This window comes from Myotis nattereri (genome assembly GCF_964212035.1).
Source record: "Myotis nattereri genome assembly, chromosome: 5".
In the NCBI taxonomy this organism is placed as follows: domain Eukaryota; kingdom Metazoa; phylum Chordata; class Mammalia; order Chiroptera; family Vespertilionidae; genus Myotis; species Myotis nattereri.
Genome location: NC_138080.1, coordinates 28,250,030 through 28,277,874, shown reverse-complemented (window position 1 = coordinate 28,277,874; position 27,845 = coordinate 28,250,030). Strand labels below are relative to the sequence as shown.

Genomic DNA, 27,845 nt, shown 5'->3' with positions numbered 1-27,845 from the left:
TAGAGCAAGGAGCCCTGTGGTGACCTGGGAGGAGGGAAGCTCAGCACCCACAGCCGCCCTCTCAGGCCCTGAGGAGGCAGTTCTGGGGTGGGGGTAGGGGTAGGGTTGAGCTTTGCATCTCAAAGGGCAGAGGAAGTGCTTATCACTGCAAACTGTAAAGCAGCTGCTCTAGCAGGGGTCTGGGGCCCATCGGGCCAGCCCAGGTTTTGTTTGGTTGGAACAAATACTAAACTCTCCTGGCAGCACGGAGCTTTCTCAGGCAGGAACTTAAGGGGTGGGATCACCCTGGAAATGTGGCCTTGTGCTGATGTTGGCTCAGGCCTCGTGTGTGTGTGTGTGTGTGTGTGTGTGTGTGTGTGTACACGTGCGCGCGCAGGCTGGGGATAACGTAGTTTGTGCTGACAGCCTGCAGTTCTTCTAGCCAGTGAAGCCCCAGTGAAGGCAGCTCAGAGGAGCCTGAGCAGCATTTGGTCAAGGAGCGTCTGTCACCACCCTTAGAGCCATGTTAGCTTTGGGGAGATTGCACCTTTCAGCAGAGACAGGACAAGGAGCCAATCACAAAGCACTTCCTCACCTTGGGGTCTCCTTAACCCCCACCCCCACCCCCTGCAGCCGGGCAGAGGGAAAGGGGCAGGCAGGCTGCAGGAAGCAGTGCCCTGGCCAGTGTGCCTGGCGGGTGCTGACACTCAGTCTCCATCCTGAGACCAGCGATGCTCTCTAGGGAGCCCGTTCTACGTGGGATGCGTGCTGAGTGGTCACGGCCTGCTGGCAGGGTCCCGGGTGCTGGGGTTACAGCCGAGAACCCAGGTCAGACATCCCTCCTGCGTGGGGCCTAGGGGCTAAGCAGCCAGACAGCGCTCTCCGCTCCCAGGTCGGTCCACACAAGACCACACAGCTCCAGGCCAGTGGGGTTAGCAAGTGGGAAACCATCCACATAAGAAGCCACTCAGTGTCCCATCCATCCCTTAGGCCAGGGGTGGGCAAACTTTTTGACCCGAGGACCACAATGGGTTCTTAAACTGGGCCGGAGGGCCGGAACAAAAGCATGGATGGAGTGTTTGTGTGAACTAATATAAATTCAAAGTAAACATCATTACATAAAAGGGTACGGTCTTTTTTTTTTTTTTTTTAGTTTTATTCATTTCAAACGGGCTGGATCCGGCCCGCGGGCCGTAGTTTGCCCACGGCTGCCTTAGGCCATTTGTTCATTCCTTCAGGGCACATCTGAGTGGGAATGTGGAGCTTGTGCTGTGCTAGGGGCTGGGCAGCAAGACCAGCCTGGTCCCTGCCCTCAGTAATAGTTCTTAGCGTGGACTTGACACAAAATACCAGACCGGGGGCACGTAAGCCACAGTGTGTGTGTCTCAGTTCTGGGGGCTGGAGGTCTGGGATCAAGGTGCCTGCCGCCTGTCCAGTTCCCCATGAGGCCCTCTTCCTGATGGGGAGCAGCCATGCGTCCTCCCTGTGTCGTCCCACTCTCTGTGTCTCCTTAAAGGGCACCTAGCCCATTGTAAGGACCCCATCCTCAGAATTTCATCTAAACCGAATCACCTCCAAATGCCATCTCACTGGGGATTAGGGCTTCACATGGGAGTTTGGGGAGACACAATTCAGTCCATGCAGGGGGTGTGTCCTGGGTGTTGGCGGGACCAGCTCTGAGGCCCTACCTGGAGTCTCCACCCTCGGGGAGGCGGGGAAGCCAGGTGCGGGTTGCTGTCCAGGTACCTTGCTAGGAAGCTCCCGTTCCATGGAGATAAGCAGAGTGGTAGACCCCTCGTTCTCACCTGTGTTGAATTAACTGTTCTCCCTACTCTGCCCAGACGCCTTCAACCACCAGTTCTGCCCCAAAGGTGCCAAGTGTATCCATGGCTTGCCTTGTCCCCATGTGCTCATCTGTGATCTCCGGGTGGCCAGGGGCTGGGTGTGGCGCATCCATGTGCCCCGAGAGCCTGGCTCCGAGGTGGGGTTGGCAGGCTCCCTGGCCCTGGGAGTCCATGACCTGTTTCCTTTCCTGTCTGCCCCCTTCTTTGGATCGGAGGGACTCTAGGAGCCAATAGACTAGGAAGGCCTAGGATCTGCAGTTGTGTGGACGGGAGAAGAGGGCTCTGCGCTTGGCCGGGCCCTCCCTGCCCACTGCCCCCAGCTGTGGGGATCTCTCTCTCCCTGGCACCCACACTTGGAGCTGGAACATCTTCATGGGGCACCTCCCTGAGGAGACCACCCAGGAGAAGGCTGATCTCCAGGGCTGGATGCACACGGAGGCCGGCTTCCTGAACACTGACACACTCCTCGCCGTCTGGGCAACGCCAGGGCTGAGGACAGGGCCGGAGCCTCTCTGCCTCTGGCCGACCTGGCAGGGCTGCGTGGACAGTGGTCCCGGTTGTGCTCACCACGAGGAAGAGGCAGGGCTGACGTCCAGCTTGGAGGAGGAGGTGCCTTTGTCTGCTGTGGCTCATTTCTGGTATCTCTGGGCTGCGAGGGGCTTCGGGAGCCCCTGCAAAGGGTGCTGCCCTGGGACAGTACCCTCTGCGCCGCGCCTCCACAAGAGCCAGGGTGACGAAGATTTCCAGGCACAATCCGAACCCCGCTGAGCAGCGGGTGAAGAAGTAACCCCAGTGTTCACCACGTCGTGCGGGTGGGCCAGGATGACGTCCCCGTGTGCCCTGCTCATGCGGAAGGCACCTCAGGGCTGTCTGTGAGCCTCATGGCAATCTGAGATGGGGGCTGCTGTCCTGGGGAAATGGAGGCTGGGAGAAGAGAGGCACTGGCCACGCAGTGCAGCTACCGGAGGTGGGGGCAAGCCTGTGGCAGGGGCCGGCAGATGGACCCGAGTCCGGCCACCTGGCCTCTAGTCTCTCACAGATGAGCCTCTGTTGTTTTCTCCTCTGAATCCTGGAGATGGGGCTCCTGGGCCCCCAGAGGCAAGGTGAGGGTGACATGATTGATGAGGGTGAACTCCTGGTCCAGGGAGCTGAGCTTGAGGTCGCTGGTGGGTGGGCCAGGAGCTACCTGACCCCTCATCCCTAAACAACATGCCAGATCAACGCAGACACAGGAGAGCCTCGGGACAAATGACTAGTGACGCCATCACTCTGCCAGCAGCTCGAGCCCATCCACTAGCTGTCTGACATCATTTACGATGAGACCCAGTGACCATGGCTGCCTCCTGCATGCCCCAACGGGACTGAGCCTGGCAAAACACACCATACACACACTAGCAGGTGGCAGCCCAGCATCCAGCAAAGGGTGTCTTTGCCCACATTTCCCCTCTGTCTAGCTTTCTATCATCCACCTATCCATCCACCCACCCTTCCATATTCCCATCCATCCATCCATCCATCTTCTGGAGTCAGGCTTGCTTTTTTAAACCCAAACCTTGCTGCCAGCATCCAGGAAAGAACACAACATCAACAGCAAGACCCAAGACCAAGTTCTCTGCCATCTTGTCCCTCCTGGATTTCTGGTGGCACTATCTCTAGTCCTCCAGGAGGCCAACCTGCTCATCCTCGCCTGCTCCCTCCTGCTGCCTCCCAGGCTTGGCCCCAACCCTCTCAGCTCTTCCTGGCTCTAGAACAAGAAGAGGGGACAAACGGCCCCACGGTATTTGGTGTCTCCCCCACCCACCAACTCCAAAACAGGAGGAACCAAACAGACTCATAGGTCTGCTTTCCCATCTGACTTTATTTCACTTTTTTTTCCTATAAAATTCCTCCATAATTTCACAATTTAACAAAAAAGTTTAAAATCCAGGACAGAAACAATCCTGTGACTTATTACAAACACAATTCTCCTGATTCCTTTTATCCAGGAGTTGGTCTCAGGCTGATAAGTGTCCTAGTTCCTAGTGAGACACAATCTTGGTAAAAACCCTGACGGGTAAGAAAGGTATTCGATACCTTTTGCTTTCAGGTGTTGGTTTACATTTTGTTCAGGAGACAGCAAAACACAGATTCGCACTGGGGGCAGGGGGCTTAACACTAAACACGCGGCAATCACAAAGTGCCTGCCCCTTCCTATGGAAGCGTCCCCAGAGCCCTTGTGGGCCCAGCTGCCAGGCAGCTGGGGGGTAAGTAGGGGAGCAGCTGGGAATGCTATGGTCAGAGCCCTGGCTACCTGGCATGTCCATCAGGTGGTCACGGGCCAGCACTGGGCCCAGAGCAGCTCCAGAGGACAGCACTGGAGGCCTTCTGGCCAGAGGAGGTAACTGAGAAATGGGTCGGTGCTTCCGAAGGCCCTGGAAACAGCAGAAAGGGCCAGATGCTGCTGACACTGAGGGTGCGCCAGAGAGCCGGGCTCCAAAGCAGAGGGCTGCCTTGGCAGCCGTGTGAAGCCTGCAGCCCTTTCCAGCAGATCCTCAGAAAGACTAGTGCCCTTGAGCTGAGGCTCCTGCCTGTGACCCCTGGCAGCCTCTGCACAGAGGGCCAGGGAGCTGCTGCCCTTCGAGCAGCCCACGTCAGCCAGTTCCTCCATCCAATGTCTTGGAGTTTCCAGAGAAGAATGGCACCCACGTTGGAGTATTGCTGGCCTGGCAGGAGAAGGGGATGGTGACAGCATGGGGCCTGCCACGCAGGCCTGACCTCTTCTCAATGCCTCAAGGCAGTGGGGTCAGGAGAGAATCTGAGTGAACGGCGAGGAGTCACGATGGTTTCCTGTAACGTTCTCGGGCTTCCCCCGAGAGTTCTGGGGACCTCACCAGGAAGGCTGGAATTCATGGAAGCCTTGGAGGTGGGGATCACCCGGGAGTGTTCAAGGTCTGCCTGACAGACGGAATCGGAGCACAGACATGAGCATCAGGGGTCCCAGGGAAGGGTCACCCACAGCAGAACTCGGGAACCGGGGGGAGGGGCTGACAGTGGGCTGGAGGGAGGTGAGCCCATCTCTGGGCCCCAGTCCTTTTCCCCTCATGTTGTTTAGGGCAAAAGTTGGGGGGAACTGGAGGGGCCTTGAGTCAAGGTCTGGGAGAATAGAGGCTGAGCAAACAGGCTATCAGGAGCCCCACCCAAGGTGGGCTGACTCCATAAGGGCATTCTGACCCTGGAAGGTGGGCCAGAGGGAGGAGGAACCGGCCTGGACCTTGGAGAATCTCAGGCCTTCGAGGAATTGAGTCTCGGGACTCTGGACGAGTGTGAACGGCAGGTGTCGGAGGGCTAAGCCCAAACAGAGAGAGACAGGAGTGCCCGGGAGGGCCTGCCACCGGCGGGGCCCAGGCAAGAGGAGCTGGCTCTGAGTCCTCACGCTCCTTGAAAATACTCCACAAACTATCGTCTTATTTGGCAAAAGCTCATTTTTTTCAAAGTTTGAAGACTCGATAACAGAGAGGAGGAAGAGGATCCTATGGAAGAAAGGAGAGGCCGAGGCCCGGGGCACCATTACAAGTGGTGGCCTGCAGCTGCTGGAGCTGGGAGGTCTGCTCCTGGAGACGGCTGTCAGTCTGACTAGGCGCCTGAGGACCTACTGCTCCATCGTAGTGTTCACAGGCCCGGACTGTGCCTTTTGAGTCCCAGGAGGAGGACAAGGCGCCCTGGTACCACTGAGGGGGATCCTCCCTGCGCTTGGAGAAAGCCAGTGGGCACTCCAGCTCGGCCTCTAGTCCAATGACAAGACCAGTGGAGACATCTTAACCTAAAGTCCCACCTTACCCCCACCCCCCACGTGCACTGCTGCCACAGAAATGCACACCCGGAAACCGCTCTGGTACCTACAGTGCACACATACATACATAACAGAGAGACAATATACAGCATGGAGCCCCAGCACAGTGAGAGCCAAGAGCGGGGCTGCATCCGGCTCACATGGAGGACGAGCCAAGGCCTGGCCTGGAGCAGCTGGATCCTCTGAGGTCCTGGGGTGCGGTGTGTCTGAACCGTTTGGAGAGGCCTGGCCAGTGACACCCAGGCCCCGCATCCCACCATGGAGCAGGGCTCCCACCGCCGGGCACATTTCTTCCCCGATACAGGAATGAGGCCCAGTGCTGCCTTCAACACAAGGGGAACCCAGGTGATGGCCCCTGAATATCAGGGAGCAGCAGCAGCGCCCGCCGGGCCCCCTCGGCCCCAGGGCTCCCGGTGAGCTGGTGGGGAGGGCAGGCCGGGAGCCAACGAGGAAAGTGCAGCTGGCCATGAGGGCCGAGGACAGGGCGGTCACTAAGGCAGTGCTGCGGGCGAGTGAGTCGAGAGAGAGAAAGGCAGGCGGGGTCCGGATGTGGCCTCCCGGGACCCCGATGATAGGGGCCCGGCATCTGGCCCAGGGTCATGTGGCCACGGCCTCCAGGTAGCTCTGCAGCTTACGCACGGTGGTCTCATCCAGGGAGAAGAGGTCAAAGTCAAAGGTGGTGTTGGTGACATTGAAGTGGCCAGTCTCCTCGATGAGGTTCACAATCTGGAAGGAGGTGGCAAGGTGGCTTCAGGAGATAGGAGGTTGGGCTGGGATGACCCCCACCCTCCAGCAGACCCCCAAGGAAGAGGAGGAAGAGGAGGAGGAGAAGGAGGCTCCTTGGGGATGCAGCCAGGGGTTCTAGCAGCCTGCAGGCCTTAGAGGCACCCCCTGTCCCAGGGACTCATGTGTGATAACCTGTGTCCTCAGCAGAACCGAGGGCAGGGCGGGCTCCGTCCTAGTACCTGCTGCAGCACGTTGCGCTCCCGCAGGGCCATCAGCCTCCGGTGCAGCTCCACCAGTTCATCTGTGTAGGCCTGGGGGTGGCAGACAGGCACTCAGCAGGTGGCCTCAGCCCTTCCAACTGCCCAGCCCTGAGGAAGCCCATCACAGCTGGGGACCCGGGACAGAAGTTGGTCTGATGCTGCTGAGGCCAGCACCTCAGCACACCTGGGCTGACCCATCCAGCTGTGGAGCCCCGGGGTTACCCCCACCCCTCCCGAACCCTCCACCTTGTCATAGGTGCCCCTCTTGAGGATCTTCTCAGACTTGCTGCAGGATTCGGGGCTCCTCCGGCCTGACCCCTGCAGGACAAACCCAGGTCTGTGCTCTCAGCTCTTCCCCATGCCTCTTCCGCAGCCTCCAAAGGCTCTCCCACCTCCCCAGGCCCACCTGCCCTCCTTCCTCTGGCTTCCAACTCTAAGGGAAGCCCATCATGGGGAGCAGAGCCTCTCTCTGCCTGGGACCCGTGGACAACCCCAGGCCCAGGACCAATAATGGCCCGGCCCTCAGCCCTGCCTCTAGAATGTGATGGCAACCTGCCCACCAATGCCCTCTGGACTCACCTTGCTGTTGGGTGGGGGTGGCTTCTTGGGGGCAGGGGGCTCTCGGCTGGGGAGGCAGGAGTCAGCACTGTTGTCACTGTCGCTATCACTGAAGCTCAACCTGAACAAGGAACACGATGCACTGTCAGGCCTCCGCCACCCTGCTGCTGCAAGACCTATGCCTGACTCAGACTCACCTGACAATGGGACACCCTCCCTGTGGGCAAAGAGGGCTGCCCCTAAACCTCACCTGTCTCTAGGCAGCCATTACAGACTTAAAAAAGAATGTGCCGAAGCCACCTCAAAGGGGAAAAAACCCAGAGCCACAGGTGTGCACGCTAAGAGACACGTCCCCGTGATGCAGGTCTCCCAGGGCCAGCACACCAGATGGGACACCCTGCAGCTGGAAGGATGGGGCATGGTGCTGGGTTCTGCCCCTTCACATGTCCTCCTGCTACTCCTGCGGCCAGGGGGCAGCCTGCACATGCACTGAAGGGAACACAGTTTCCACCTTAGCCTGAGCACTTTGGATGCCAGCCTTCCTCAGTGACATCGAGGTGTTCCCATCTGGGTGGAGCCCTTGGAGCCCCGAAGACAATGTGTCTGGAGGTGGCTCAACCTCAAACCTCCTGGGAGGCAGGGCCCTGGGCGAGTCCTCAACCTCCGCCTCCATTTCCGCACCTGTAAAGTGAGGTCCCGGGAGGAGTGCACAGGGGAGGAGTGGACGCACAGCGACACATGGTCACCACTATCTTAGGAGGCAAGGGTGTGGTTAATAAAAGTGCAAACGCCCAGGCTGGCTGGAACTGGAAAGCCTCTCTTTAGAGTCATAATGCTCTCTCATGGTCTCAGTCTAGATAGCACAGGTTGGTTCAGTCCTTTCAGCTTTTTCCAGAATTTCTCACAGCACAGTGAGAGGCTGTAGAGGTAGCGAATTCCTCTCCAGCCCCGCCCCCTAGCTAGGAATGGCCTGCTCCTCTGGGGGCCTCCTTAGGGAGAGGCCCCCACTGGGATCCCAGTCCCTCACAGACATTGTGGGCTTGATCCAGCACAGAGGAGCCCGACAACTGCTCCTCCATATCTGCAGCACCGGAAGCCCTGCCTGCCCCCTTCTACCTAAGACACCTCACTGTGAAAGCAGTGCCAGGGACGTAGCGTGGAGCCTGGGCTTCAGGGGCTCCTGTCTTATTCCTCCCAAGGTCAAGGCTGTCCATTTACTCGGGTACACTTCTTCCACTGTAAGCAGCAGGCCTCGGGGCGTCTGCTCTCCTGGGACCCAGACCTCTCTCTCCCCCACTTCCCAGTTGAGTCACTCCAGTGGGGAAGGCAGGTGGTGACTCCTTGATGCCCAGGTGACACTACCACATCAGCCAGACCCAGGCTTGGCCCCACTGCTCTGCACACCCCCTCGCGTCCCCCTCTTCCCAGGTCCACCAGGGGCAGCTGGAGGCCATGCAGACTGTGGGCCCCCCCAGAGAGCAGAACAGGATGGAATGGGACTTGGCTAGCTCCTCCCAACCAGCTGCAGCGCCGATGCAAGGTCTGTGTGGCCCGTTCCCTGAAAACAGATGTCCGGCTCCCTCGGCACCCAGGGAAGCCCCACCCAGGCCTCCCGTGTCTGTCCTGCAGAAGGACACGCAGCATGCTTCCACACAGTCGGTCCCCGCACCGCTGCACCTGGTGTCCGGCAGGAGTCCACCCCGAATGCCGTCAGCACCAAAGAGGCAGGAGCTGTGGCCGTTAATCCTGTCCTGGGAGACAGGCAGTCTCCTTGGGCCCCTCCCCAGCTAAGTCGCCACAAAGCCTCCACAGCCACACTCTCAGGATGATGGGCTTACTCAGCTAGACTGACACAGACTGCCTGCAATCACCTGTTAGGCGTCCCTGTGCTGGTGGGTGTAGACCGGGTGACTGGCCTGGCTTAATGAGTTGCTGAGTCCTGGAGGAGGTGCTGAATCTGGGCCCGACTGGGCTCCTTGACCCCTGTGTCTGCCCCTTCCTTGGGCCTGGAATCAGGTTGGCATTTGCTCTCAGCAAGAGGCTGAGAATGCATAGCCATCCTCAAAGGGCGCGCTCTAAGGGTCTGGGGGTGTCCACAGGACATTTCTCAGAGTCTGTCCTCACCTATGCCACACACGTAGGGAAGGGAAAAAGATCTCAAGACCCGAGAACAGAGGAACCAGCCCACCCCCCACCCCAACCCCAACTCCTGCTTCAGAGCAGGGCTGGCCCTAGGGCTACTGGGCACAGCCTTTCCCCGCTTCTCAAATGGTGCCTGAACTTCTCCCCCTCAACATCCCACCCCTTCCCGCCAGGTAGCCCACACCTTTCTATGACAGGAGGAAGGAAGACCCCTCCACTTCAGATAACAGGAGAGACTGTGTGAGCCCCAGGCAGAGCGCTGTCCAGCAGGCTCTAATGCTTCCTCTACTTGCGCCCCAGGAATACTTCTGTCCTAGCCTCACCTCCTCAAGGCCCCACAAGCCCAGTAGAGCTGCCAGGGTCCCCCACCTACCCCCCAACCCCCACTGGCCCAGGCACCTGGAATCCCTCCCTGCATTTGTCTTGCCGGCAGCCTCCTCGCCTGATGAAGAGTCATCTTCGTCGGACTCCTCAGATTGCAGGTCCTCCACCATGGAGCGCAGGGGTCCTGGGGAGGGTGGCAAGGAAGGGAGGAGAGATAAAGAAGGAGGGGTTTAGGACTCTGCCTGGGTCCCTGCAGGGTCCCCTCACTTCCAGGGCCACATGAGCTTATTGATACCACAATCCCCCAAAAAGCACCCACACAAATCCACGTAGAAGCCCCTCTTGGCCATGTGGGGCCTACCACTCATCTCCAAAGACTGTCCCCAAGGCTACCCTCTACCTAAAGGACCCTCTGGCTTCCCCACACCCCTACCTTCCTGGCCCTGCTCGCAGGCCTCTGGACCCTGGCCCGAGGCAGAATCACAAGGCCCTTCCATTGCCAAAGCCAAAGAGCACCCTTCTTCTGCTCCCAGTGCTGAGATCAGAGCCTCTGCCTGGAGTCGGGACCAGCCAGCCTTGCCGGGAGGGCAAGGCAGCCAGAGCCTGGGGCCACAGGATGCCTCACCAGCCTGTGCCCCTACTCAGGCCTGCCCAGTGCCTCAGCAACCCCCTCCGCTGTTCCCAGCCCACCGTCCTCCCCTTTCTCCAGAGCACCCGGTTCCAGTCCCCTACAGAGGCATCTTTGGTTTATATTCCTGTTACCAAGGCAACAGAGGGACACAAAGCCCTCAATTACCTTGGTCACATGATCCCACTTCAGCAGATTCCCCCTCCCTTCCCCATAGATAAGAACGGTTGGAGAGAGTGTTCACTTCCTGCACCCATCCCCCAGGCCCCCTCAGAGACTGCATATCTACATTCCAGGTCAGAAATACCCGCCTCTCTCCCAATACACTCTCCTCCTCCAGCTTTCTGCAACCCAAGAAAAAGGACTCCAGGCTGTGTGGGGAGGAGACCGTCGGCCCAATCCACCAGAAGAATTGCTTCCGGTTTGCGGGTGAGTAGCAGGGTCGGCAGGGCTGGCGGATTTCATGCCCCCTCTCACACCTGCGTCCTGCAGGCTGGGAGTGTCCAGGCACCTGAGGAAGGCCCTCCCTGATCTGGGACAGCCAAGTGGGCTTTATGCCCTCTCCCCCCACAAAGGCCTCTCCATTCGCAGGGGTCCTGCAGGGAAAGGGCAGAAATGCAGACTGCTGAGTGCCAGCCAGACCCACTGCAGGAGCAGAGCATTCCTGCCCTGATCCAGGAGCTGTCCTCTAATGGGACAGGGTGGGAGGGCTGGCAAAGGAACTGATGCCTGCCTCCCTCTGGGAGAGCTGGCGAGGAGGGAGTCTGGCTATGGATAGGGCCCAAATCAGAAAGCCCAAATGGGCTGCTCTCCATTGGCCCGCAAGCACCAGCACCTCATCAGCACATCGCCAAGCCCTCATCATACAGACAGTGTGTCCTGAGGCTCAGAAGTAGGTCACCAGGAGTGACATATCCCACACCCGGCTAGCAGTCAGGTGAACTGTTCTGCTTTTCTTTTTATACACTTCCTTAAGTTCTACAACCTACGAATGTGGATATCTGGGAGCCCAGTCTGGGTAAGCAGTAGTATACTGAAGAAATGCGCCCAGGGTGTTCAGCTCAGGCCCACGGCTCTTGCCCTGCCCTCCATCCCTCACTTCCCTCACCCCAGCCTCCCCCATCATCTCCACCTTCCCCCTCACTCTAGGCTCTCCTCATCACCCCCTCCCTGGGGGTAAGGCACCAGTGGGTTTTTCTGGCAGTGGCAGCAGCTGAAGCTCAGGCATGGAGTGAGTCCCCATAGAAGTTACGGGAAACTGCTTGTAAGTCCCTGTGATTGGATAACAAACCTAGAACCCCACCAGCCAGGTGGAGTCAGGCTCTCCCCACAGCAGTAAGCCACAGAAACATCCTGTCTTTCCTTTGTCATCACCCACCTTGACTGTGGTTCTGAGATGGCTCAAAATCCGAATCTGAACTGGAGTCAGAGCTGGAGCTGGAGTTGGATGGGCTCGACTGGGCAGACTTCACCCCAAAACGGGAGTGGGGTGGGACAGTGGGGAGAGAAGACAAGAATAACCTTTCAGTCCAAGGAAAAGGAGTGGACAAGAAATGCGCCCTCGCAGCAATGACCCCCAGCTGAGTCTTTCCCCAGATACGCACTCAAAAGGTGACAAAGGTGCCAGGCTCACGGCACACGGGAGGACCCCTGAACACACTCCGGAGAACATGGCTTCCTGAGTCCGTAGGCACCCAGCCCCAGGACACCACCAGTTTGCCCATCTTTTCTCACTGAGGATCTTTAAATTTCTAGTAGTTCCAGGAGAAGCTCTCAACAAGTCACTGGTTTTCCCATGCACCTCAGCAGGAGGACAGGGAACCAAGCTGTCCATGAAAGGGGGCTGGGTGTTGGGGAGCACATCTGTTTGTGGGCCCTGCCTTCCTCCTATGACGCCACAGGGAACAGAGAAAAGATCTGGAACAGGAACGGTGAGTGCAGAGACCCAGCTTCTCATTCTGCCCCTTGTTTCCCCACAGCCAGTCCCGACGCTGAGTGATGACAAAAAGCTGTCTGCTTGTCTCCCTGCCCCGTGCTGCCATCACCCACCACGTGCCCTGAGGTAATGATGAATGTGCCACCTGACAAGCAGTAGGGGACAGGGTGGACTCAACCAGGTCACATCCCCCACTTCTTCCTGCAACCTTCCACCCTAGGCCCTAGGACACATGGGGTAAGATGACTGGGGGTTGCACCTCCCTGGGTGTAAAGGAACTGGTCACTTCAGATCCCTTCAGGGAAGGGGCCTCTGGCCTTGCTGCATGGAGCGCTAAGCTAGAACAGGGGCCTTAGTTTCTGCCAACAGGCAGTTCTGAAGGTGCACATAACAGAGCAAGCCATGGGTCTACGGCACAGACTCTGAAGGGCAGAAGGGCAAAGTTCACAGCTCCAAGAGTCTACCCTGGCCCAGAGCACCCCACACACCTGGGAGGCTGCCTCACCCCCAGCAAGCTGCCCTCAGGCTGGGGCTTGTCTAGCCCTCTTGCTTTGGGGAGGACCATCTGGAAAAACGGAACACCTTGAGCGCTGGGACCAGCCACCTCTGGGCACCTCCCCTTTTCAAGAGAAGGGACCAGGAAACAGGCAGAGGCACCTAACAGCATTTGCCTAGTCCTGCCATGTGTCATGTGAGAGGAAACCCTAGGAAAGGAGTCCCGGACCCCCAAGGGATCAGGAAAGTCCCTCCTGATGGTCTGGGGGGCTGAGGGCTGAGGGCAGCTCCCAGGCTGCAGAGGGGACCTAGGAAGGCACAAGTCTTTGCTCACTCAATAGACTCAGAGAATAATCAGGCCACCTAGGGACAGAACACTGTCACCTGAAGAGTTAAGGGGCCTCTTCTTTAGAGTTTACCTCGGCCTAAACCACCTGCTCCAGGCATCTGCTGACAGCACCCCCCCCACCCCCACCCCCACACACATGCCTTCACATCGGAGAATCCTAGATTACCATCAACCACTGCCCACTGTGACAGACCAGTGTGACACCCCCAAATCTCAGCCATGGGCCTGCGGACAAGTGGCCCTCTAGCATTCAGACCTGAGTTCTTATTCTGGTTCAGGGGTCCTGGTTCTGACCCTGGGTTTGTCACCAACTGGCCAAGGCCGCCCTGGCTTTAAACCTCAGTTTCCCCCATCTGTAAAAGCTGCCTTGCAGCCCAGCCAGAGTGGCTCAGTGGGTAAGCATCAACCTATGAATGAGGAGGTCACGGTTTGATTCCTGGTCAGGGCACATGCCTGGGTTGTGGGCTCGATCCCTAGTGTGGGGCATGCAGGAGGCAGCCAATCAATGAATCTATCATCATTGATGTTTCTATCTCTGAAATCATTAAAAAAATATTTTTTCTTTAAAAGCTGCCCTGCGGCCCCACATGGTGGCCAATGCCCATTGTGCCTCTGCCATCTGGGGCAGAGAATATGGACAGACCCCCTGGGCAGAGGACATGAGCAGCAGGTTCTGTAAGGCGGACACAGAAGCAGGGCCAAGGCGGGAGCTGGACCCAGGTGGCGGCCACCCAGTGTGTAGGCTCAGGGCTGCAGGATGGGGAAGTAGGAGCCATGAGAGGTGGCTCCAGCACCTGTGTGGGGTGAGGGGTGGCAAGCAAGTCCGCCGACTTCAGATGCACTGCCCCTTTTCTTTCCACACAAATCCAAGGGGCAGAAATAATTTCAGCCCAAAGGGCCTAGAGGTGCGCATCTGAAAGCCCACAAGGAGTCCTGAGTGCTGCTGCTGAGTGCCGCTGCTCAGCCACATGCCATGTCCAGCAGGGGCCAGAGGGGCCAGCGGACTCTCAGCACTCCTGGCCCCTAACTGAAAAGGACCCTGCGGGCCAAAGAGACCACAGAGAAGCAGTTGGAGGAGCTGGGGGCTTGGCCCAGGGACTCAGACAAGGAGCCCCTCAACCCCCTCTCGGCTAAGCAGGAGGCGGCAACTCAGGTTCCCTGCAATGTCAGAGCTCTCTGTTGAGCACCCAAAGAACCTGCAGCAGCTGAGCAGGATACTGAAATGGCCCTGAATGGCCAGGAGACTTCTAAATAAGAGATGTTCCAAGTCTGGCCACCTTAGTCTCATTGTCTCCTGGCTGTGAGGAGTGCTGGGTGTGCAGCATTGGTCCCATGTCCCTAAGCCAGTGGGTACAGTGACCCATGGACCAAATCGTCACCCCCAATGCTGTTGCCTCCAACGGAGTACCCCTGGAAGCCACATGCTCATGACATGGTGTTGCTGACACAAAACAGCTCTAGCTTCATCTCCGGAGCCACTTTCAAAGCCCCAGTGGAGCCCCAGTGCCGGGGTCCAACCCCAGAGGATCCAGGGGTCCCCAAAGGTGTGGACGGAGTCGGCGAAGAAGGAATGACACGGAGACAGCGTTCAGTTGATCAGCAGCCTAGCCAGGATCTCCAGCCAAGTTCTGGTCTGGATCTCCAGCGAAGTTCTGTTTAGGATCTCCAGCCAGGTTCTGTGTCCATGGTCTCTTGCTAGGTTCTCCAGCCAGGTTCTCCAGGTTCTCCAGCCAGGTTCTATAGCCATGTTCCCTCGCTAGGTTCTCCAGCCAGGTTCTGTCCAGGTTCTCCAGCCAGGTTCAGTCACCAGGTTCTAGTCAGGTTCTCTTGCCAATTTCTGTAGTCAGGTTCAGTCCAGGATCTTTTGCCATGTTCTCTCGCTAGGTTCTGTCTCTAGGTTCTGAGGCCAGTTTCTGTCCAGGATCTTTTGCCATGATCTCTCCAGCGAAGTTCTTCTGTCTCTAGAGAACGTTCTGTGTAGGTTCTGTGCCAATTTCTGTCTCTCTTTCTGTCTTCTTTCATCTGTATTTATACCAGTTGATTCCAATCCTATCAATCTCTATTTCAAAGGTTAGGGCGTTTCTTATCTCCATTCCAGGGAGTAAAGATTATGTAGCTTAAGCATGATTGTTCGTAGTTAAAGTGATTAATTACCCACCTGGCACTTAGTTAAGAGGTTTTATTCCCTCCCTAACTTCAGGGGAAAATCCCTACCTGGGGAAACAACCTTTCTCAGAGAGGCGACCTTGGTTAAAACACATAGTGCCTAGAAGGTGAGCAAACATATTTAGAACAGTATGCCATATATGCCAGGTCCCTTGAAACAGCAAGCATGGACCGGCACCCGGCACCCCAGCAGCAATGCTGCAGGCAGACTTCAGCCTCTGGGAGTGAATGGAGATCTGGAAACAGCACAGGTCACCAGGCATGGGGGCGGTGCCTCAGGTAAGGGGGTCACTCCTCATTTATCCACCCATTCATCCATTCGACCATCACTCAGGCAGCTGTTCTCTGACCACCAGATGCCAAACACAGTCTCAGAGATGATATCACCCTCCAAGGCCCCAGTGAGGTCTGGCCACCCAGTCAGCAGCCTGGCTATGTGCTCCTCTGGGATTCAAGGGGTCTCTCACAGCCATCTTCAGAGAACCACTGGAAACACTGTTGCAGGAGCCCAGAGCCTCTCACAGCGAGAGGGGTACTGGCCCATGCTTAGAAGACAAGTCTTGCTGATTCAAGATCCCTGTGTCTACGCTGCATGAGCAGCAGCGGATGGGTGGCAGGGGTGGTGGGCCCTCGGACTCCAATGGCCATCTGGGAATGGAGCCAGCATTAAGCTTCCAGACCAACTATGTGGTGGCTGAGGAAGGGACAACAGTAAGACACAATCACCCACCCTGATCCCCAACTGGCCACCAAGACCCTGGGCCATGCAAGGGGCTTCCACGGTAAAGAGCTCGGAACCCAGGTACCAGACCATCATGTTCTACCAGAACCATCCTTCCTAAGCACCATTTCCACAGAGATTTTATAGTTAGGCTTTATCATCCTTGACAGAAGGGGAAACTGAGGCTTAGTGAGGTGCTCAGGTATGCCCAAAGCTACAAAGAGCAAGTGGGAGCTCTGGGGCTGAGATCCCAATCCCCCCGTCTAACGTTTGGGCTAACAAGGCTTTCAATGGCAAAAAGTCAGAAAAGCTGATAAGGACAGGGGGTTCAAAGAGCCAGAAAAGAGGATGAGGGATTGATGGGGCAAAGGGCACCTCACCTCTGTCTTGAAGGAGGCCTCATCCTCCGAGTTGGACTCCTCCACCTCTGGGGGCTTTTTGATCTCCCGGGGCTCATTCTCAGCCTTGATCTTCTCCACTTTGGTGCTGCCCTTGTCCTTGGCCGACTTTTTGTCCGAGAAGGAGGATGAGGTGCGGGGCGAAGTGCTAGGGGCGCTCCTGGACCCCTTGGAGCTGCTCTTCTTCTGCTTTTTGGCACTGGGCTTGGGTGAGTCAGTGGTAGCTGGCCGCTTGCTGGAAGACTTAGATGGTGGTGGTGGGGGGGGACCACCCTTGGGGGACAGGCTCTCCAGTTTGGTCTCCTTCAGGGCCATCTTAGGCTCCTTAAATGCAGCCTTGGGTGGCGGGGCCTTCTCCTCCTTGGGTGGCCGGCCCTCAACCAGCTTCCGTGAGGCATCCTTGGCACTCCGGGCCTGCTCACGCTCTGGCTCCTTGGAGGGGCCTTTGCTCTCCGAGTCTTTGCGCGGCCGCTCCCGGTGCTCCTTGGCTGTCTTATGGGCCTTGCAGGCCTTGCCGCTCTCCCTGCTGGCATCCTGCAATGTCGGGTGGGAAGGGAGAAAGACACAGTCAAACGGCATCTCAGGCCGCCCTGCTCCACTGTCCCTAACCCTTACAAAGTATAATACACTTGGATTCAGACTCAGCTAGAGAAAATCTTCCAAAAAGCAAAGAAGTAAGGCAGCAGGTGAGATTTTTAAATGGAGCTGTCCCTTTAAACTACTAGGAAGTGTCAGCAGGTCCCCGGCAACTGCAGGCTAAGACTCCCCTCTGAATTGAACTGACATTCCCTGAGGGATTCAGGAACAACACAGCGAGTCAGGCAAAGAAAGACAGATACACAGACCCCCTCCAGCTCGGACACCTCGCAGCTCTCACTGGGGGCGCTAGCAGACAGGCCCCTTTCTGTCCCTACCACTAAGCCTCCTGCCTGGTCGCCCCAAAGCAGGGCGACCTGCCAGGCATAATGGTTCTTTGATCCACAGTCAGCACTCATTGAGTGGCTGCTGGGTTCAGGGCGCTGCACAGGACCAACGACTCCTGACAGAACTGAAGCCACCTGGACAGCTTTTCTATAATGTGTACAGTTCCTGGGAAACTCAGAGGGTTCAGGGTGGATCAGCCAGGTCATGGAACTCTGGCTAGGGACAGAGGCAGAAAGCAGCCCTGCTCCAGGCTGCTGGGAAAGCTGGGCCAGGGGACACCAACCCTGTGTGCCCACACTTCCTCTGAACAAGGGTAAGACCACCTACCTCGCCAGCGATGGTGCAGGGGCCTGGCTGACAGCAAGCATTCAATCATGGCGGCTGCAGCCACCCCACCAACAGCTAGCGTACCCTTTGGGTAGAAGCCTTGCCTGACACCTTGTTTGCTTCCTGCCTGTCAAACCCCTTCATCATCCCACATGTCCTGGGTTGCTTAACAGGTGCCCAGCTGCCAAGGGCTCTGCCCCCAACTCAGTCAGCCAGATGCACAGTTGGGCTCAGCGGCTCTCCAGATCAAAGCTCACCAGGAAATCAACAGCAGCCAGACCCTGAGAGTGGCATACACCACCCGAGGCAGCCACACTTTACCAGCTCACCCTATGTGCTAAGAGAATGGGTGAGCCAGCTAAACGCCTAGCAGCAGGGCCTCTACTTCCTGCTCTCCCAGCCCACCTGACAGACTCTCACAATAAAGAGCTACAAGGACAGGCGGCACAGTCTTGACCACCTCAGATAATACTTGTTCACTGTCTTCTTGCAAATCCATAACCCACATCAGTGTCAAAAGTTCAGGGACAGCCTTGTGTGGCCATAGGCTCCTGCTGCCTCCCTGGAGAAACATCAGCCCCTGTGCCCTGGACCTGGCTCTTCTGTCTCCAGGGCAATGGGAAGGGGTACTCATAACACAAGCCCCAGCTGACCATCTAAAAGGGCATCTCCCTTGGGGCTGGTGTGTGGAATGGGGTCAGTCCCTGGGGACTCCTCTCTCCAACAATTGGCTCCCCTGAGGAGGGAGGCAAGAAGCAGACCTCATATGTGATACCAGCCTCTTCTCGAAATATCTATACACACCCCAGGCTATAGGAGTCGGCCCCAGCCCAAACAGGCAGGGCAAAAGCACACTTAATAAACATCTGTCAAAGGCCTCAGCACAGTTCCCACCGGGTCCCCCAGACCTGGGGTTGGACAAGCCTCCACTGCCGCCCAGAGTCTGCCCAGCAAGTAGGGCCTTCCTAGCAGCGGCTCTTTACCTGGGGGTCTGCACAGGTGCTGGAGAGCAGGCTCCCTGAAACCACACGGAGTTCCGAGAGTAATGTGATCGTTCACAGTCACGCTCTCAAAGCCATCAATGAAGCAAAATGTCTAAGAACCAAGTTTTGGAGAAAGGTCATCCAGACCAACTGTCTGATGTCAGGCAGGGAGAAGCTACAGGTATGGAAGTCCAGGGATGCTGTGAGGTGGGGACTAAAAGGAATACCATCCTCAAAATATGAGCCTTCAGGAGCCCCACCGCTCTGCCCGGAGGCTCCATCCAGCTCCTGCCTTCCATGCTATCCTCTGCGGAGACATGAGGTGGGGACAGATCACCAGTGACCAATCTGCCTAGGGCTCCAAAAGCCAGGCTCTCCAGCGGCCTCCAGGCTGGGGACCCTGACAAGCAAGGCCTTGCATGACCAAGCCCTTCCCGCTCAGTCTCCTCTGTCTGGAGCAGGAGACCTGGCAATCAGGCTCTTTGGGTCTAGGCAGCAGAGAACCAATCTGGGTGGTACAGCCAGTACCCAAAGGGAGGTCCTCATCTGGAGGAAGAGGTTAGCACACAGGTTCTACCCTCCTGGAAGAGCAGGTGAGGCTAACGGCTCAGAAGGGAGGACAACAGGCAGAGGGGGCTTGCAGCAGAGAAGAATCTGCCTTGTGCTGCCTGAGAAACCCACAAAAGAGCCCCCTAAAATATACCACCCATGTGGCTGAAGAAAGTTTCTGGGACACGGAGAGGTGGAGACCAGGGACCCTGCCTACAGGCCTCTGAGCCTAGCAGATATGCCCATCTGGCCTGGGAACCCCTGGGGTGGTCACAAAGACATTCCAGTGAGAGAGGACATGAGCAACTCCAACAGATGCAACTCCATTGGCCACCAGAGTGTCCTCACTACCTGCAGGGCATCTCTTCATGAGGTTTTGGTTGACAAATGACACATACAGAAGAAATGACAATTTCTACCCTTCCTAGGTTGCATGGACTTCCAGACAACTGAGTGGCTGAAAGAGAAACTGCCAAGATCTCTAGCAAAAAGTTCTCTTCCATTTGATGTCCATGAGGCTCAGGAAAGATGGGCCAGAAGGTTGGCATGGGGACGACCTTCAGACTGCGCTCCATACTTAAGGGCTTAAGTCGGATGAGGATTTCAGAGACTCACTGGCCTGGGGAAAGTGCCAGAAAGACTCTGCCTGGGTAATGTCGCTCTCGTCCAGCACTGCTGATGAATAAGGCTGTAATTTGGCCTGAGAATTCAAGCTGTCCCATGTGGGATGCCCCAGGCCCACAACACCCAACAGATGAGCGAAATGAGAAAAATGCAAAGTTGAGAAGTGGATAAACTTGTGGGGTCGGTGGCAGAAAGACAAGCAGCTGCCCTGAGAGCCAGATGAAACTTGGCCTCCGGGACACGGAGCTGTGTAGGCGGCTGCGGGGGAATGGGACGAACACTCAGGAGATTATGTGTACATCATGACACCACCAGAAGGGCTCTGGCAGCCACTCCGGGACGATTCAGAGAGTGGTCTCAGGAAGACAGAATGCCACTCACCTGATGGGGCTGAGAGAGGATGATAAAGCGTTTCTTCTTAGGGAAAATCAGCTCGCTCACCCACATGATTCTACCTGGCTCTTCCCGCAAATAAGCTTTCTCTGTGGAGGTTTGCCAAAGAAAGAAGCCAAACCTGGAACAGGCCCCGGAGAAAGCACCAGCCCTGATGGACGAAGTGTCCTGGCTGCACTCAGGAGACCCGAGAAGGTAGACAGTGATAGCTGCAGTGGACACTCTGTTCATGGCTCCCAACCATGTGAGACTAGCCTGGGGTTCTGTCTGAGTGGTCCTAAGCCCACTGACTCTGAGGGAGGAGGGAGGACAGGGCAGGCTCTCTGGCCTCAAGAGGAACAGGGTGAAGAGCCTATGATTACCAGGCTGTTCTATGCACCCCCGGAGGGGCCGACCCTTCTGACTAAGTGGCAGAGAGCAGCCACAGGGAGCACAGAGAGCTCCAAGAGAAAGATGCCAAGGGACCGAGCCCAGCTCTGCAGAGGGAGCACCCTGAGCCCAGGACCCTCTGCTGGGCCCCAGTGCTCCCATGTGACTGGGCCTTCCACCTCACTAACCTTGGAGCCGTGGGATGGTTTGGTCTTCTTGGGGTCAGAGAAGGCAGAGAGTGGAATTGTGGGTAACATGGGGTAGTCAGGACTGGGCCTGGACACCGTTTCTGCTCCTTCGGGCATTACCATCACCTAGTGATAAAGAAGAGACAGATGTTATCAATGAGCAAGGAGGCAAGCTGGAAATCCGATGGGTAAGAGGAAGTTGGCTTGTGGGAGTGCAGCTAGAGGTGTCCAAGCTTCCTTCTGGGGGAGGGAGCCAGGGAGAGCCTGAGTGTCACTTTCCCAAAGAGTCCACGGCATTTCCTGAAGGTCTGGCTGCTGAGTGCTCAGAGCGAAGCAGGCTCGTGGTGGAGAGCAAAGAGAAGCAGGGTCCCAGGATGGCTGGGTCCAGGTGCAGTTGGCACAGTCTCAGGGAGGAGGGCACCATGCTAAAAGACTGGCACCAAGACTGGCAATTTGTGTGAGAAGCACAAGGAGGCAGCTGTGGCCAAAGCGGCCTGCATGCTGCAGTTAAGAAAGACCAGAAGCATAAAGGTGAGAAGCCAGGCAGACACCCCTCTGGGAAGGCATGTGGCGGAGAAAGCAACTTCTGTGGGACATGTGTGTCATGACTTCACCGGGTCCCGCATCTCCTGGGGGAGCCTCACTCCTCCACTCTCAGGTGAATGAAGTTGACTGAAACAGGGAGCGAGTAGCGAAGCCAAGGCAAGAGGAAATTGCACGGGGGCAGGCCCAGTTCTCTGCCAAAGCCACCTCACTGGAGCCTGCAGGAGAGGGACACGAGCTCTGCCTTTGTTAACTACTAGGAGGAAGGATCTGGGCTCCTGCCAAGAGGTGCTCCTGGTAACACCTGCCCAGGTCCAGTGAGGCTCCTGTGGCACCTGCTCAAGGGAGAGAAAACCCGAGGGCAAGTTCTCAAAATATAGACACTAGAAGTTCACACTACCACTCAGAGGGAGCCTTCCAGATGGCAACAAAACAGAACAAAAGAATAAAGATCATGGAAAGAAAGACAAACAGAAAGAAAGGAAGGGAAGGAGGGAAGGAGGGAGGGAGGGGGGGAGGGAGGGAGGGAGGGGGGGAGGGAGGGAGGGAGGGAGGAAGGGAGGAAGGAAGGAAGGAAGGAAGGAAGGAAGGAAGGAAGGAAGGAAGGAAGGAAGGATTGATTTAGCTTTAATAACCTTGAGCACCTAGGATTCTTGACAAGCTCAACCTTTCATCTGAGGAGGCTGATGTCATGCCCAGTCATGGTCACGGGGACACCGGGTTGAAAGGAGGGCAGCGGAGCCTTTCGTGCCGCTCCAGCCCCCACCCCGACTCTGAGGCAGTGAGGCCCGAGGCCGAGTTGCCCATCAGGGCCCGTCTCACTATAATCCAGCGCCCAGAACCTGCCTGGCCTGGGCCAGCATGGCTGAGGATCACCAGGTCTTGGGAAATAACCACACTCTAAGGCCAGCAAGGACAATGCACAAGGTTAGAGAAGCGACAGCCTAACCCGGGAGAACAGACAGGTCCCTCAGAGGTCTGAGTCCATTCCCTTGAAGACGGTGCCTTTTTCCTTTGTTTTCATTTCTCTTCTCTCCTTCACAGGAACATCCTATCCTGATGCTATGCCAAGGCAATGTAGTGAAGGCCTTGCATCTTTCTCTCCTTCTTTAACGATCTTTCAGAAAAAAAATGTTAAGTGAATAAATGAATCTACTTCCACCTGCAGGACGGGGCTTCATGAGGACGCATCTCACTCGATGGAAATACAGGCCCTCGCAGCTGACGGGGCAAAGGATGAAATACGATGCTGAGGGGGCAAGCGGGGCTGGCCTCTGGCCGTCTGGCCGTCTGGCCGCTCCGGCCACCACTGAGGAAGCATCTGACCCGCCCGTGAGGAACCACAGAGCTCACGGCCCCCGGAGGGCGATACAGAGACAGTTTTCACCAACTCACAGATCGCATGGTCCTCCCGTTCTTCCAGCAAATGTCAACACAGATGGGTCTGTGGTCATTTGCCACCAGATGGTAAATGCCAGCCCCACTGGGAACTCTCCGAGCTCCAGACTGGCTGACACAAGGGCCACAGCTCAGGTCTCGGGAGCAGCTGTCCCATAAAGCTCCCAGGCTGCTCCTAAGACCCGAGAACACTGTTCTGCTATCAGCCCAGAGCAAGCCCCAAAGGGCAAGAAAGAAAGTTCCTAACGAGACAACCAGCTCTCTGGGCAGCCCTCAGCAAGGATGAAAAGTGCCCCCAGAGACCACCACACCAGCACCCAAGGGCCTCCTCTCCCTTCCTCTCTCCTGGGCTGGCCCTTCCCCAACTGCAAGGCGGACCTGCCATCCCAACCTCTCTCCCTCAATGCCTCATGCCTCCTCCTCCTCCTCCCCTGCCCCTCCCGTTTTATAGGGTTAGATGATGCATAGTAAGCCTTCATCTCTTCAGAGCAAAGAAAACCTGATGCAGGGGGATGGTCCCTTGGTCCTGGAGCTCTCAGAGGCCCATGGAATGCTGACTGACTGTCTGTCTCCCCGAGATGTGACTTTAGAACCTTTGTGTAACACCTCGGGGAAATACTTTGGAAAATAAGGTAGAGAGGCAGAGCTGAAGAGGATGCTGAACCTGGGAACTCCTCCCCACTTCCTTGGTTCTTTTAGAACTCCCAGGCAAACTTCCAGACAAGTGTCTGTGTCAATAGATTCCAACGCCCCCTGTTCTGTTACTAACCTCCATTAGCAATCACATGCTAGGTCCAAATCCCAGACTAATCTTTTGTTAGGAACGTGGAAGAAATTACTCAAATTTTCTGAAATAAATAAATAACTCCTTTCATTTTTTTAAATAAAAGACAACTAAATTAAATGAAGAGAAAAGGACTTCTCCCTAGGCCCAAAGAAATTCAGCCCAAACTCCTTGTATTCACTGGGGAGGTGGGCCTGCCACACACACACTTACACACATTCTCTCATGACCTGGACCTGAATCCTCCACTGCAGGCACCGCTGGCAGCAAGGCAAATGTTCACTAACAGGTGGCTTTGGGATATCCTGTGTCCTCAGCCTGCCACCTCCCTCGGCACACACAGTCCAGCCTGCAGCCAAGCGTCTTGCCTCCTCCACAGCCAATCATCCATCAGCACCAAGCACCCCACCCCCATTCTCCAAGAGCTGACACATGCTCCTGGCACTCTGCCATCACACCAAGATCGCTGGCCACACGACTCACTCGAGACCTAGGTTCTGAGAGCTGACACCTTCATCTGGCCTCACAAGGACAGAACTGCCAGGTGGCACGCATCATCAAGGACCCTGCAGAGAGCCACTGCTATTTCCCCAGGTGATGGGGCTCCAGCACAGCCTTGCCAATCCGGTTAAAAGCTGGCTCCAGCGCCTCGCCACACTGACAGGCTGGTCTCACACCCATTCCTTCCCCCACCCTCTCCCTACTTTATGGAAGAAGATGCTAATTAATCACAGCCAACCAGGAAGCTACAGGGATAACTAGCAACTAGTTATTCCCAGCTGACAACATCCCAGCACAGACTCGGGATACCTGGGTCCTATCCAGTGCTGCCAGGTGCTACCTGTGCAACCTGCCCCTCTGAGTATCAGGTGCCCAGCCAAAGGCTGAAGAGACATGCCTGAGAGAGCCCAAGGTGCCCCCAGCACCAAGTTCCCAGTTCAGGGAGCAGAGGTGGATCCATGACAGAGAAGATGCATCCGTTCGAGCAGGGGCAGGGCCTGCTCCGGCACACTCACCCCGCCAGCCATCAGGAGCTTGTACCGGAACTCAACGGTGGGGTTGTTGAAGGTAAGCTTCTCACAGCGCAGGTGGTTTACAGGCGGGTTGCCCTCCAGGTTCAGGAACAGGTCATAGGTGAAGCAAACCTTCCTTGGCTCCTCCTTAAATAAAGAAAACAAGGAAGTCTGTTTCAGATGATGGACGAGACACAGCTACAGGACAGTGGTGAACGCCTGCTCCCCAGTGCCAGCCTGCCTTTCTTTTTTCTTTGCTTGGCCTCCACATCTCTCTGTGTGCCTACTTCTCATCCACCCAGTTACCCAAAATGAACTAACTCATCTTTGCAGAGGACCCAGCAAAGCAGTCTCCACAACAGAAGCAGAAATCATTAAGAATGATGCTTCTGGAGGGTTAATGGAAATATTCTTGCTGATGTCTTGTATAGCCCCTGTGCACACACTGCCCCTTGAGCCCTCTCAGTACTGGCCAACAAATGGAGAAACCAGGGCTCAAAGACATACAGCTGCTAAGTGGCAGTGCTGAGACCTGATTGCAGGCTCTGAGGTCCATGGTTCTACTACCCCACCCCTTCCCCGGAAGGGAATTTCTCCAAAGATATATAAATTGCCAATAAGCACCTAAAAAGATGTTCAAAGTCACTAATCATTAGGAAATTGCAAATCAAAATCAGACCACTAGGATGGCAATTGTTAAAAACAACAACCAGAAAATAAATGTTGGTGAGGAAAAACTGGATACCTGCATTGCTAGTGAGGATGGAAAATGGTGCCATCACTTTGGAAAACTATCTGGGAAAATGTTAAAATAGAATACCTATTAGATGATGCATATATCTCTCCTAGATATATACCTATGATAAATGAAAACCTATATCCACACAAAAACTTGACATCTATGTCCATAGCAGCATGATTCACAACAGCCCAAACTGGAAACAACCCAGTGTTCGTCCACTGATGGATGAATGGATAAATACAAAGTGGTCCGTCCAGACAATGGAATATTACTCAGCCATAAAAAGGAGTAAAGCTCTGACACTTGCTACAATGTGGATGAACAACGAAAACATGATACTCAGTGAGAGAATCCAGACACACAAGGCCACACGGTGTGATTCCATTTATATGAAATGTCCAGAACAGGCAAATCCAGAGACCGGGAGTGGATTTGTGAGTAGATTCCTTCCCAAATCAAAAATACTGTAATGTGCAGGGGGAAAGTCTCAGCACCTCCTTTCTTCCTGCCAACCTTGTGAGGCAATGCCTGGCCATGTGGCGTCAACCACGGGAGGACTGCAGAGAAAGCCAGGAGAGTCTCAGGTAGACAGCCTTGACACCACGGAGCCATTGGCCCAAGGTCATCAGTTGTCTCCCAATGTCTTGCCAAGGAGGAGAAAGATGCTCTGTAGTAAGCTACTGTTATGCCCCTAAACATGGCAGGTGCCCCTCTGACAGCACTACCCCATGCCCACCCTTAGGATTGCACTTGTCACAAAGGGCATGTCTCCCCACCAAACTGGGAAGCTGGTGGAGGCAGGAGTTCTGGGGATTCCTGTCTTACACTCCCACCCCACCCCCCACCCCCAGGTGCTGGCCCAGGGGAGGTACCCCATATTTGCCAAAAGAATGAAATTTGAGAAGGGCCTGACCCCTCATTGGGAGGGAGGGGAGGAGCCAAGAACACCTCCTGGGCCCTGTGACAAACTTGGAGAATGGCTGAGTTGGTGAAGTCAAAAAGGGTCTAGGAGGTGGGGACAGCATCCTCTCTGAGAGCCCTGAAAGTCACATGGCAAGCTGAAAGGGGAAGATGGAGAGGAGTGACAGCAGGTGACTGGAAAGAAGGGCCTTGGCTGTCACTGCAGGGTGTTGCATCCTGGGGTGGAGAGGTCCAAAGGTTAGGCTCAGGAAGAACAAACCCAGATCCATGTTCTGGGGGAAAAACAATATCCAGCCTTCAGTACAGCATGACTGGGAGCAGGGTTTGAAACTGGCAAATAAAGGGGAGGAAAACTCAAGCACCTGCCCTGCCTCTCCATAGCGTAACCACACAGAAGATGAGAGGTGAGCTGCAGTTATGTTCCAGCTCCTGTGTGGATAAGGACTGACCCATCACGGTTCCATAACCCCTTGAGTCAGTAATTCAGGTGCTGCTGTCATCTGTTGCCCACATCACACACAGAGACCAACAGACGAGATTGATGCCACCTTCCCAGGCAGATCTCAACTGCAGACTCAAGTTCATAGCGACACAGAATACATAAAGCAGGTTGGTCGTGCTAAATAAACACCACAGGGACTGAAGCAGCAAAAAGCCAGTATCAAACCTACAGGACAAATGACCCAGTTTCCTCAACAAACTACAAAGAAAAAAATGGTAGAGGGACAATCTACAGATGAACAGACACAATGTGTGGATCCCTCTGGCTGGTGTGGCGCAGTGAATAGAGCGCTGGCCCTGGTCAGGGTATGCTAGGGAGAGAACCAATCAGTGTGTCTCTCTCACATCAATGTTTTTTTTTCTCTCTCTCCCCCCTCCCTCGCTAAAAATTAATGAGAAAAATATCCTCGGGTGAGGATTAACAAAGAAAAGGACACTGGAAAAGAGTATTCTATGGCTCTGCCAAATACGGGAGCACCCCAAGGCTCCGAAGCAGACCTTCCTCTCCTCTTTGCCTTCCCTGGCTGACCTCATGCTCAGCCACAGCTTTACCTTCTGGCTTCGTGGTAGGTCCATACTCTTCCTGGCTCCTCAGCCAGCCTCCCCCTCCTCATCTCCCTGGACCACCCATCACCTCCAGCTGGTTGTCCAGCTGCTTCCACTATGGCCCCCCTTTAATCCCCAAAGTTGAAACCATCTCTTGGCTCACTCCCAACCCACTTCTTCAAAACCTGCCAATGGTCTCCCTCTGAGCCTTGAGCAAAGGCCAAACCGTCACCACACCCAGTGCAGTCCGTCATCCCAGGCCCCGCCTCCATCTTCTAGTTCCCAACCCAGCTCTCCCCTGGATGGCACTCATCCCCTGACAAGCCTTCTCAGACCATTGTCCCCAATAATCAAGGTCTGTTTTCTGTCCACCCAGTCCAATGAACTGTGAGCATTATGGACAAAGGGAGCCTTTTTGTTTCCGATCAGTCTGGCAGTGACCAAGCACCTGTGTCTGTTCAATGTGCCCACATACTCATTACCCTACAAAAACTTAATGGGTACCTGCCATGTGTTCACAGCAGTGACGGGGATACTTGGGGTCTGAAGGTGAAGAGTCACCACACAGCAGTGATACTGACATGACACAGACTATATACTGTACAACATCACATTGTGGAGCATTTACAGTGGCCAGGTACTTTTCCAACCACTTATTTTGTATGAATGTTTCACAGCCCAAAAC

The 27,845-nt window shown here is 55.8% G+C and overlaps 2 protein-coding genes across 3 annotated transcripts in view; one reads left to right on the top strand and one right to left on the bottom strand.

Moving 5' to 3' along the window:
* ACSBG2 (acyl-CoA synthetase bubblegum family member 2) overlaps positions 1-5,497 on the top strand; it is a gene marked incomplete at both ends in the record, with an annotated part of 59,225 nt that extends 53,728 nt beyond the window's left edge. The window contains 2 exons of the mRNA XM_081092719.1: positions 1,821-1,960; positions 5,297-5,497. Coding sequence (XP_080948845.1) covers positions 1,821-1,960; positions 5,297-5,497 — 341 coding nt within the window. The remainder of the gene's footprint in view (positions 1-1,820; positions 1,961-5,296) is intronic.
* The window catches only part of MLLT1 (MLLT1 super elongation complex subunit), a 77,847-nt gene continuing 51,147 nt past the window's right edge, over positions 1,146-27,845 (bottom strand). For both annotated transcript variants that reach the window (XM_081092486.1, XM_081092487.1), the window contains 9 exons: positions 24,454-24,597; positions 20,713-20,838; positions 16,338-16,889; positions 11,669-11,756; positions 9,738-9,846; positions 7,218-7,317; positions 6,885-6,956; positions 6,618-6,689; positions 1,146-6,378 (listed from right to left, as the gene is read on the bottom strand). In XM_081092486.1, coding sequence (XP_080948612.1) covers positions 6,250-6,378; positions 6,618-6,689; positions 6,885-6,956; positions 7,218-7,317; positions 9,738-9,846; positions 11,669-11,756; positions 16,338-16,889; positions 20,713-20,838; positions 24,454-24,597 — 1,392 coding nt within the window. In that variant the 3' untranslated portion in view covers positions 1,146-6,249. The remainder of the gene's footprint in view (positions 6,379-6,617; positions 6,690-6,884; positions 6,957-7,217; positions 7,318-9,737; positions 9,847-11,668; positions 11,757-16,337; positions 16,890-20,712; positions 20,839-24,453; positions 24,598-27,845) is intronic.